Source organism: Sinocyclocheilus grahami, unplaced genomic scaffold (genome assembly GCF_001515645.1).
Source record: "Sinocyclocheilus grahami isolate Dianchi unplaced genomic scaffold, SAMN03320097.WGS_v1.1 scaffold157.1, whole genome shotgun sequence".
Classification (NCBI taxonomy): Eukaryota; Metazoa; Chordata; class Actinopteri; order Cypriniformes; family Cyprinidae; genus Sinocyclocheilus; species Sinocyclocheilus grahami.
In genome coordinates, this window is record NW_015505336.1 from 835,524 (window position 1) to 848,194 (window position 12,671).

A 12,671-nucleotide genomic window follows, 5' to 3' on the forward strand; every position below is an offset into this window, starting at 1 on the left:
ATTTTTGGGGTTTTGTACCGTTTGGGGTGTGGGGGGGGGGGGGGGTGTGCATGCGTGTGGGCGTGTGTGTGTGAGAATGTTTGGTCACCCGGGTCTTTTTTTTGCCTACTGTTTTATAAATACTGTTCATTCAGAATTCTTGGCTTAGAGCAAAAACAAAAGTCAACAGATGAAGCAATCCATAAAGAAAAAATATATATTATTACTATCAAAAATGTGTTCCAAAATACTATTAAGTCAAAATTTCATAGGCAATGGAATTTTGACCCACTTTATGCATTCTTGAGTTTCTCATCCTATGACAAAAACATATGAAAATAACATTGATTAGGGCCAGAAACAAGTTTTTGAGAAATTCATTGAATATCAAATAAATGTTTTTATCAATAAAATATTTTAAAAATCACAACTTACGAGTCAATTTGACCCCAAATATGCATTCTAGGGTTATAATAGCTGTTTAGCATTTTTAACTCCATATCAAGTTATCTCTGTCTCTTGTCACTTTGAAAAGTGGAGTCATTGTTCCCAAGTACCAAATCAAACACATGCTGGCTTGTGTGTATTGACACAACACGAGCAAAGCCATGTGACATTGATGTGATACTTGATAGCATTTTAATAGCAGTATTTCTGGAGTTGTCATGTCCTCCCATCCAGAGAGTGAGGTGTGATATGGTTTAATAAACTGGAACTGCTATCGCTATAAAGCGTTTTTTGATTGCTTTTTTTGAGAGGATTTTTGTAAAGCAACACATGGTTTTAATGCAGCACAGCCCTTCAGTCCATCATAAACGAAAGCTGGCTTTGTCATTACAGGCGTAATCAGAGACTTATCATCTGTTTCTGTTCATATCTCAGGTTTTTGTAAGAGTATTTGTTAGCTTGACCTTTATTTGACTGCTTGTTTTGTCAGTCCGACATGTTTTGCTGATAACGACTGTGTAAAGACGCCAATATCTCCTCGCTATCTACAGCTAATTATCAGAGGTCTGAGAAATATGACGGGCAGCTCTGTTTACGTCTATCAAAACAACGTTAACGTGCTACTGAATGTTAATAGATTCACTTTAATGGATGCCCAGTTTGCCGGAAAGCCCTTGTTAAATGATTTGTATTGTGTCAAAAGTACTCCATATCAAGTTATCTCTGTCTCTTGTCACTTTGAAAAGTGGAGTCATTGTTCCCAAGTACCAAATCAAACACATGCTGGCTTGTGTGTATTGACACAACACGAGCAAAGCCATGTGACATTGATGTGATACTTGATAGCATTTTAATAGCAGTATTTCTGGAGTTGTCATGTCCTCCCATCCAGAGAGTGAGGTGTGATATGGTTTAATAAACTGGAACTGCTATCGCTATAAAGCGTTTTTTGATTGCTTAGAAGATTTTTGTAAAGCAACACATGGTTTTAATGCAGCACAGCCCTTCAGTCCATCATAAACGAAAGCTGGCTTTGTCATTACAGGCGTAATCAGAGACTTATCATCTGTTTCTGTTCATATCTCAGGTTTTTGTAAGAGTATTTGTTAGCTTGACCTTTATTTGACTGCTTGTTTTGTCAGTCCGACATGTTTTGCTGATAACGACTGTGTAAAGACGCCAATATCTCCTCGCTATCTACAGCTAATTATCAGAGGTCTGAGAAATATGACGGGCAGCTCTGTTTACGTCTATCAAAACAACGTTAACGTGCTACTGAATGTTAATAGATTCACTTTAATGGATGCCCAGTTTGCCGGAAAGCCCTTGTTAAATGATTTGTATTGTGTCAAAAGTCATTTGGCGACACATGATGGAATGCAATAGAGGAAAGCAGGTTGCCATTTCAGCGTAACTGGCCAGTGGTCAAGATCGAACCGTGTCCGCCTGTGACTCGAACGGCAAAATGTCACCATCTCATTCCGAGTTCAGGATTTCAGGGCTGGATGAAATCAGGACACTAGTTCAGATTTGGTGTTTCGATCAGAAGGGGTTATTTGGAAACAAGCTTGAGGTTCATAAATTTTCATAAATTCTGATCACCTACGTTGACCTCAACTTGACAGTAATTGGAAATGGGTAATTTAGTGAGCAAAGGCAATAACACCAAGGTGAACAGAAGGAGGGGTATAGGGAGCGATATTACTCGTTACTCGAGGATTCATAGCGCAACCTCAATTCATCTGGTCCATCAGTCCTTATCGATCTCAGCAGATAAATCTGCCAAGAGCCATGTGGGAACATGAGAAGTAGAGAGTGAGCCGGGCAAATTTTGGTGTCATCGAAAGGATGGGAATCATTTTTCTTGGATATGCGTTTTTTTAAAGGGATAGTTCACCCAAAAATACTGTTATCAGTTACTCACCCTCAATTTGTTTCAACCTTATGAGTTCTGTTGAGCACAAAAGAAGATATTTTGAAGAATGTTGGTAACCATAGTTGACGGTAGCCATTGACTTCCATAGTATGAAAAAATACTATGGAAATCAATGGCTACCATCAGGTTCACATTCTTCAAAATATCATTTTTTGTGTGTTCAACAGAAGAAAGAAACTCTTACAGATTTGTAACGACATGAGGGTGAGTAAATAATGACAGTTTTTTTTATTCTTGGGTGAACTGTCCCTTCAAGATGTTTTGCTGGTGAAATTACAAATAATTTAAATATTGTGTCACTGTTTTTGTAAAATTGTGTGAATGCTTTCTACTTTTGTGTCATTACATGTAATTTGCTGTGAATGGTTATTAATATTTAATCTTTTATGTCGGTTGATAGGAATGAAGATGCTATCAATCAAATGGCTGTCGCTCCTTTTCCTTCCCAGCCTTCCTTGTTCTTCTCCAGTGAGGTACGGTACATTATGAACGGACATATATGACTTAATTAGAATCTGTGTTTACAGAGTTTCTTCTCTGTAAATCAGGGTTTTTTTGTCCAGTTTTAAGTATAAATGAATGTGTTAATGTAATATTTTAAAATCTAGATATCACATTTGATATTTAATATATTGTATTATATTAATCTGATATTTTATTTATTTATTGCATAAATTGCCTGTTCTGTCCTAATAATTTTGTCAACCACCATGAAAACTCATTGGTCCAAAGTCATGCTCCACATAACATAAATGTCATGCTTATTGCTCATGTTATGCCTTCAAGAAAAAAGTTAATAAATACATAAATTTTTTTAAATTATAAAAATATATATTTTAATTTAAACACAAATTAATCAATTTTAAAGGAACACTCCACTATTTTTGAAAATAGGCTCATTTTCCAACTCCCCTAGAGTTAAATTTTTTTTTAGTTTTACCGTTTTCGAATCCATTCAGCCGATCTCCGGGTCTGGCGGTAGCACTTTTAACTTAGCTTAGCATAGATCATTGAATCTGATTAGACAGTTAGCATCTCGTGCAAAAATGACCAAAGAGTTTCTATATTTTTCCTATTTAAAAATTGTCTGTTCTGTAGTTACATCGTGTACTAAGACCGACGGAAAATGAAAAGTTGCGGTTTTCTAGGCCGGTATGGCTAGGAACTATACTCTCATTCCGGCGTTTATAATAATCAAGGAACTTTGCTGCCGTACCATGGGTGCAGCAGGCGACTGTTTAATTCTAGGGAGTTGGAAAATGAGCCTATTTTCAAAAATAGTGGAGTGTTCCTTTAAATACATTTGTTAATTTAATGTTTAAAAATATAGATAACACATTTAATATTTAATATATTAACATTAACCTGTTATTGTTATTATTCTATTATTAGATTATATATTATTGTTTTAATATGATATTTTATTTATTTATCTATTTATGTATTTTTCGCATAAATTGCCTGTTTTGTCCTAACCACATCAAGCAATGTGTTATAGCACGATTTTGTTGGCCACCATGAAAACTCATTGGTCCAAAATTATGTTCCACATAACACACACATTGAATATGCTGTGCCACAATCTACAGCAATTTCACTTTCAGGAAAAAATATTTTAAAATAATAATTTAAAAAAGAAAAAACTCTACTAATTTTTATTACATTTTTACATTTTACGTGTACAAATAAATATAGATGTCACATTTAATATTTAATATATTAACAATAAATGTTTTTTTCTTTTATTTCTATGACAATATTTAATTAATTTTTTTATTCATTCATGTACTTACTTAATTCTTTAATTTATTGAGGTAATTAGAGGTCCTCACCCCTTCCTGCACTGCTAAAAGTTAGAAGAGTTCATCTGATTTCAGAACTGTTTTTCAGACACATCTAAATACGCCAGCAGTTCCAGCTCCAGCAGAGAAGCCACAGTTACCCGAGAGCCTCCCTCTGAGCAGAAACTCACCTGAGCCGCCGATAATCAAGGTATTGATTATACAAATATGAATAATTATACACGAATAAAGATTCTATAAAAATACTGTTTCATATAGAGTCTAATAAAAGTGAAGAGTGCAGTGAATAAAAAAAAATTCACTTCAGTCTGTTATGCTTGTAATCCAGACTTTTCAACAGATATGATGCAAGAACGTAGCAACTATTGCCATCATTATAAAAAGAATAATGACTCTTGACTCAGCGTTTTACGACTCTATCCCATCTCCCCTCGCTTTCATCCCCTCATTGTCGGTCTGAGCTCGGACCAGCTGTTTCTGCCCTAAATGTGGATTTGTTTTTCGATAAACAAACAGGCGCTTGACTCTAAACAGCAGCTCATTGTCATCGGCTGCCTCTAGCTTAACTCTGTCCTAGATGGAGGTGGCGAATGCGGTTTTGACCTAGTTGAGGCTTTAGGCCTCGCGCTTTATTTTACCTGTTTGCTTGACTCATACAGGATCAGCCCAGCGTGGTGTGGCCCGTGAGCTCCACTCAGACAGATCAGATGCAGGAGACTTTCAGAGTTGAGGAGTCAGCATTGAAGGTGAGGAACACCTAAGAAGATCTCAAGGAGTATGTTCAGAATCATATAGTACTTGTACTATATTTGCAAAATGTATACTGTACTCACTATGCTATGCAATTTATTGTATATGTAAAATACCCATATAAATAATTTGTTATTATTTAGTATTTATAAGTCAATTTATATTTCTATATGTAGAATATGTATTTGATCATTTATTATTTGATTTAAGTAATTTTTACAACTTTTTACATTTTTATTTTCAGCTTATTTATAAAATAAATGCAAACGTATGTATGTATATATAAATATAATTCGGTATATATATATATATATATATATATATATATATATATATATATATATATATATATATATATATATATGCCGTTTCAGGTCTTTGAACCCCACTGTATTCATAGAAAATTTGGGTGAAAATTGCAAAATAACCCATTTTTTTCCACGACAATAGGCAAGCATCCAGCATAATGATGTAATGTTAAAGCATTTTGCATTTTTAATTTAATGAGTGACTTTTAGTTGTAGTTTGCATATTTATACTGAAATTAATATACTTAGCCAATTTTCTGTATTAATGCAATAGCTACATTATTTATATTGTTTTTTATATTATTTATAATTAAATATTTATGTAAATCTTAAATATATTTATAAATCTATAAATATATTGAATAAAAATACATATTTATTTAAGATATTTATAATATCTATATTTAAATGTACATTTATGAACAGATAGATAGATAGATAGATAGATAGATAGATAGATAGATAGATAGATAGATAGATTTTAATTGTGATGATTTTGGCTCACATTTAACAAAAATCTCGACAAATTAGAATATGGTGACATGCCAATCAGCTAATCATCTCAAAACACCTGCAAAGGTTTCCTGAGCCTTCAAAATGGTCTCTCAGTTTGGTTCACTAGGCTACACAATCATGGGGAAGACTGCTGATCTGACAGTTGTCCAGAAGACAAAGAGGAAAATGAGAAACGAGACCAAAAAATGCAGATGAGCTGAAGGCCACTGTCAAAGAAACCTGGGCTTCCATACCACCTCAGCAGTGCCACAAACTGATCACCTCCATGCCACGCCGAATTGAGGCAGTAATTAAAGCAAAAGGAGCCCCTACCAAGTATTGAGTACATGTACAGTAAATGAACATACTTTCCAGAAGGCCAACAATTCACTAAAATAGTTTTTTCTATTGGTCTTATGAAGTATTCTGATTTGTTGAGATTGGTGGGTTTTTGTTAAATGTGAGCCAAAATCATCACAATTAAAAGAACCAAAGACTTAAACTATTTCAGTCTGTGTGCATTGAATTTATTTAATACACGAGTTTCACAATTTGAGTTGAATTACTGAAATAAATGAATTTTCCACAACATTCTAATTTATTGAGATGCACCTGTATACCTATTATTAATAAATAGATATATAAAATACCCATATATTTATAAATGTGTTATTTATATTATATATTTTTCCTTCTTTTTTTACATAACTTTTTTAAAAAATCCTAAATCTTTTTTATTTTCAGCTTTAAAATTTTGAATACCAGATTTTTAATGCAGCCAATGTATTTATGGAAATTTTTAAAAAATGTTTAAAACATTTATCACATCACTAGTAATGCATTCCTATCCTTACCGTTTTACTCATGAATCAAAAAGTGCCATGAATGTTAGTTTCATAATTGCTCCATTAAATTTGGGTTGTGTAGTCTGTTATACTGAGTGATAGAACTAATTACGGTCTATTAATCTTCTCAGAAGCTGAAATCCTCAGAGAAGATATTGGAGTCTCCAAGCGAACAGTCACCAAAGCCTCTTGTGGAGCAGGTGTGTTTGTTCAATAAAGTATATGTTTGTGCTACACAAAACACCATTTGCAACACATTTAACTTTCTTAGTCATCATTAATGCATTCATTTTGAGTTCCTTTTAACTTTGAGTTGCATGTGAGTTGAATGAGATTTTTACTCAATTAAACAGGTGCCAAAACATGAAAGCTCTGCCTAGACAAAACATGGCAGCCGTTAGTAAACAGTCTAACCTCTGTGTCTCTCCTGCAAACTCGCCCTTGTCCTGGATCGTCTCCAGATCACCAGTCTTCCAAATATCCAGAGGAATTCCACCAGGCCGTCAGCCAGTTCTTTGGAGGTCACGTCCTCGGGATCATCCGTGCCAGTCTCTGGCACCAACCCTGACTTCGAGTACTGCAGCAAAGGTGAAACACGCTCAGTGTCCCAGATTTAGTTTAAAACACTTTTACGTTGTTACATTAATTTTCATGTTTATATGGACTTTTTTTTTTTGATGTAGCGCTGCGATCTGTGGTGCCCAAATGCATGTTTAATCAAGACTGAAATGAAAACAACACAGCGCTGCCATGTGGATTTGCCTCTGCCTCTTTGAACACTGACAGTTGTTGTTTTTTCCAAGAGGAATTCATTTTCTTTTCACTCTGAGTGTTTTTAAAAACACAGAACATGAAGGACTTGCATCATCTTTATCTCTCTCTGTGTGTTTCAGACCCTGCTACGTGTCCCATAGTTCCAGGACAAGAGACTGTTATTGAGATTTCTAAAGGCCGGTCTGGACTAGGTCTCAGTATAGTCGGCGGCAAAGATACGCAGCTGGTATGATACCAGAAATAAAATGTGCTTTGCTTTATTTTGTATTATCTCTCTCTGTGTGTTTCAGACCCTGCTACGTGTCCCATAGTTCCAGGACAAGAGACTGTTATTGAGATTTCTAAAGGCCGGTCTGGACTAGGTCTCAGTATAGTCGGCGGCAAAGATACGCAGCTGGTATGATACCAGAAATAAAATGTGCTTTGCTTTATTTTGTATGGTTTTGCTTTTTTTTTTTTATTATTTTTGTTTGTTTTTCGCTATTATTTTTCTGTATTGTTTATTTGTTTTGTTTTGTTGTTGTTGTTTTCTGTTTTTTCTGTTTTGTTTTGCCTTGCCTTTTGTATTTGTTTTAATTTTACTATATTTTTTTGTTTAGTTTTTTTATTTTGTCTTAGTTTTTTTGCAATTTTGCCTTTTTTGTTTTCGTTTTTTTGTTCTTTTGTCTTTTGTATTTGTTTTTTTTTCTGTTCAGTTTTTTTCTGTCTTGTTTTTTGTTTTGTTATTCTTTTGTATTTGTTTAAATTTTTGCTAGGTTTTTTATTGATTGTTTTTTTTATGTTTTTTGTTCAGTTTTGTTATTTTAATTTGTAGGTTTTTTTTGTCTTGTATGTGTTTAGTTTTTTCTTTCTGTTTTGTTTTTCTTTTTAGTTTTTGATTTGTCTTTTGTGTTTGTTTTAATTTTTGCTTTTTTATATATTATATTATTATTATATATTTTTATATATTATATGTTTATATTTTGTATTTTATTTGTATTTTTCAAAAAAAATGTCTATATAGTTTTCATCTTTCGGCTTTTTGTTTTTGTGTTTAGTTTTGTCTTTTGTTTTTTTCTGTTGTATTTTTTTTGTATTATGTCTTTTGTATTTTTTTCTGTTTTATGATTTCAGTTTTGTAAATCAGTGATTTAAGTGTTAGTTAGCACATACAGCTCCTTTAATTGAAACATGCATGAATGAGTCATTTTAATGTCAGATTCAGTCAATAGCACATTTATTGTTGTTGATTGCTTATTTTACCTAGATTTGGTAGCGTACACACCCAGGATGCTTTCTTATCTTAAAAAATAGCTAGATAAAAGTGACAGGGCTCATTCTTTCTAGTGTGCCGCAGGGCTGCATCGGAACAGTCAGGTCACAGCAGGAGCTTTTTGTCTGCCCTGACTTTCTCTGCCCGACTGCAGACACGAGCATCGCCTCAGGTTTTTATCAGTGTACTCCCACCTCGCCATCATAATTCTGCAGCGCTCCAGCTCTGTGGGCTAGTTTAGCTGTCAAAGGCTTCCATGAGTTAACAAAACCAGCCCTCGGGCTCCACAGGTTTTCAGCAGAAAAAAAATGTTTCGTGTGTGTTTTTATAAAAAAGGATTTTAAAGGTGAAGGGGAGCAGAAATTATGCATCCTCATGTCGCTCCAAATCAGTACGACATATCGTTTCTGTGGAACACAAAAGAAGATATTTCAGAAAATGTGCAGGTTACTCTTTTCCATTCAGTTACAAATAATAGTGACTAAAGCTTTCAAGCTTCAATAAAGGATGCAAATAAAAGTATAAAATTGATCCGTATGACACATGCACTATATTACTTGTGTTACAAAGGCTTTGTACGAGGAACAGACTGACTATTTTTGTTATCAGTTATTCGGTGATAATCTTTTCCTCCTGTGAGCTCTTAACCGAATGAAGTCGGTGAGTTGAACTCAAGAACCTGATCAGTTTAATTCGTAAACAAATCGTTCAATTTTTGTGAACCGAGAGAGATTCATTAAAAAGATCCGATTGAAAAGAATGATTGATTCACAAAAGTAGAAAATGTCAAGATTTTCAGTGCATTATGACCATTGTTGATATTGTCAACTAAAATTAAAACTATTAAAAATCGTTTTCAGTAATTAAAATACAGCTGAAATACTATAAAATTTAAATATTACATGAAAATCTTTATCAAGGATTTTGCCTTGGCAACTAAATATAATTTAGGTTAAAGTACTAAAACACTAAAAATGATAGAAGTATTTAAATTACTAAAACTAAAACTGAAATAAAAATAAATAGCTGTGTAGAAATGGAAAAGAAAAAATGACAAGCACTAACAAAATGTACTAAATCTTAAACTAAAATGGAAAATAAGCTCATTTTAATATTAATCACTGATAAATTAATTTTAACTTTTAATGTTTTTCACACAAATCTATGGTATGATTTCAGAAGACTTGAAAGATGGCTAAAGAGTCAATTCGTATTACTTTTGTCTCCTTTATGAAGCTTTGAAGCTTCAATTTCTGTTCATTGTAGTTGTTCTGTTTCATACGCATTTGAAACAATGTAAGGCTGAGTAAATGATGACAGAATTTGTAGGGGAGCTGTTCCTTTAAGAAACAAGTGATAGGAATTTATAGTTTCTTTCTCTTTTTTTGCCATATTTCTCCTCTTCACACATATTTCTCCTCTTTTCAGGATGCCATAGTGATTCATGAAGTGTATGAGGAGGGGGCGGCAGCGCGGGACGGTCGTGTCTGGGCCGGAGATCAGATTCTCGAGGTCTGTTTGTGTGTATGAGAGAGTGTGTTGTAAGGTTGTAGAGCGGGACACCTCTGTAATGTCACTGACAGCTGGTCTGCCTTAAGCAAAATGGAAATTTGACGGCATTATTGTGAATTATTTTAGATCTGAACAGTGCTCCTCTGTATTTAACTTTGACAATAGTGCCATCTTCTGGACATAGAGTAGTGTCAGCATAAGCTTTTGCTATGTGCTGTATTTATTTCGTCATTATGAATTAGCTTTTATTTTTATATTTTCATATTTCTTTTTTTATTTCAGTTGACTTTTTAGTAATTTTGTCATTTTTATTGTTTTTTTTATTATATATATATTTTTTAAGTAATTCTCTATAGCGTTAATTTTGCATAATTGTATTATTGGTAAATGTGTAAGGAGACTGTGTTCTCTGGCGTCCCCTGCAGGTGAATGGAGTAGATCTGCGGAGCGTGGCTCATGAAGATGCCATAGCTGCTCTACGGCAAACACCGGCCAAAGTGAGGTTGACGGTCCTGCGCGACGAGGCGCAATACAGGGACGAGGAGAACCTCGACATGTTCCGTGTTGAACTTCAGAAGAGAAGCGGACGCGGGCTGGGCCTGAGCATCGTTGGGAAGAGGTGAGTGCAAGCTTGTTTTCCTTATGAGGAGAAAAGGGAAAGAATGGAAAAAACAATAATCATTTTAAAATGAAAAGATAAATAAAATGCACAATACAATAGTAATCATTTTAAAATAATATCATGAAATAAAAAGCATAATAAAATATAATTTTAAAGTAGTATCTTAATAAAATGCAGAGTACAGTAATGTTGAAAATAATAATAAAATGCACAGTTCAGTAATGTTTTAATTGGCAATAAAGCATTTTTCAAATAATTAAAACAATGCATAATAAAATATAATCATTATTTTAACATTTAAAAAATGCACAATATCATATTTTAAAATAATATATTTAAATGTATTCATTTAGCAGACACTTTTATTCAAAGCAACTTGCATTTTCAAATTGCACAGTACAATTATCCAAAGCGACTTGTCAATAAAATGCACAGTACAATAATCATTCAATACAGAATGAAATGCACAATACACTAATTCAAAATAAGATCAAATGTACAATGCAGTAAAAATCATTTAAAAAATAATAGAATAAAATAAAAACAAAAATAATATTAGTAGTTTTACACAGTAATAGTTTTGATAAATAATAAGTTATGCTATAATACTATAATAATTTTTAAATAATACAATAAAATAAAATGCACCAAATAATAATAATTAAAAAATAAAATAATAAAATTGAATGCACAATACAATAATATAAAAAAAAGTAAAACAATCTGCACAATACAGTAACTATTTTGGTTGTACACAAACATGACACTCAATTTCCTCGTTCTCCTTTTCTCCCTCTTCAGAAATGGTAAGGGTGTGTTCATCTCGGATGTGGTGAAGGGCGGAGCGGCTGATCTGGACGGCAGACTGATGCAGGGTGATCAGATCCTGTCTGTGGATGGAGAGGACATGAGACAGGCCTCACAGGAGACCGTCGCTGCCATTCTCAAGGTGAGCTCCACCTCAATCCTAAAACCCAAAGCCCAGTTTACATAAACTAAATTACAAGACTGGAGTTAGTTGGAGCAGCAGTCATGCTGCCACTAGGTGTCGCTGTTTGGTTGTGTATTTAGTGGCTGTTGAGGTCTGTGGTATTTATAAACAATTTCGGATTTCTTATTTAAACATTTTGTTTTGTCTGCAGTTACAGTAATGATTTAAAGATTTTATATTTTTAAAAAAATGTTTGCAATGTTCATTCCTATTAAAAAGAGCTTGAAGAATTCAGGGGGGTCCAAAGTTTTATGTAGGATCACATAATTCATCTCAAGTGACAAAAACACTGAATTCCACGTCTTATAATCATAATGGCCGGTATAGACATCATATTTAATTTTATGCATGGGCTATGATTGGTAGATATGTCAGCATACAAGTTGTACTGTCAAATTGAATGTGGTATCTATCTAACCTACCTGTTTCATTGGTTTATATGGAGTTCAAACGCATGTTCACTCTAAAACACACTTCATATAACGGTTTTGGCCTCACATTGTAGCATCACATTGGTTTATCATAGTTTTTGTTATGGTCAGTTTAGATATCAGCATATCAGCTGTCCCCAAAAATATGCTTAAAATTTGATATTAAACAATATCCAACCCAACCCTTTTGTAAGTTTTAAGATGTATTCAAATTCATGTAACGTCCTACACTAACTCCCAGAAATTTCGTTAAAAAGTTCATAACAAATTGAATTGAGTAATAAAATTGTTACAAATAACGCAAAAAAAGTTAATAGAATGTTTGTTTGTTTGATTTTTAGCTGAAACTGTGCTAAATGTTGTTTATGTAATATACAAACACACACATACATTTACATACAAAGATGTACAGTATATATAGGTAAGTCCATCATGTTATTAGGATGTTTAGATTTTTTTTTATTTTAGCTTAAACATCACGTTGTGTGTGTGTGTGTATATATGTATGTATATGTGTATATATATAT

The 12,671-nt window shown here is 33.3% G+C and overlaps 1 protein-coding gene across 1 annotated transcript in view; it reads left to right on the forward strand.

The window, feature by feature from the left end:
• Positions 1-12,671, forward strand: part of LOC107592729 (PATJ crumbs cell polarity complex component) — a 138,128-nt gene that overhangs the window by 110,828 nt on the left and 14,629 nt on the right. Inside the window, exons 31-39 of the mRNA XM_016282281.1 lie at positions 2,763-2,835; positions 4,253-4,354; positions 4,824-4,910; positions 6,694-6,762; positions 7,024-7,150; positions 7,456-7,562; positions 10,017-10,100; positions 10,526-10,719; positions 11,524-11,671. Of these exons, the coding sequence (XP_016137767.1) occupies positions 2,763-2,835; positions 4,253-4,354; positions 4,824-4,910; positions 6,694-6,762; positions 7,024-7,150; positions 7,456-7,562; positions 10,017-10,100; positions 10,526-10,719; positions 11,524-11,671 (991 nt within the window). The remainder of the gene's footprint in view (positions 1-2,762; positions 2,836-4,252; positions 4,355-4,823; positions 4,911-6,693; positions 6,763-7,023; positions 7,151-7,455; positions 7,563-10,016; positions 10,101-10,525; positions 10,720-11,523; positions 11,672-12,671) is intronic.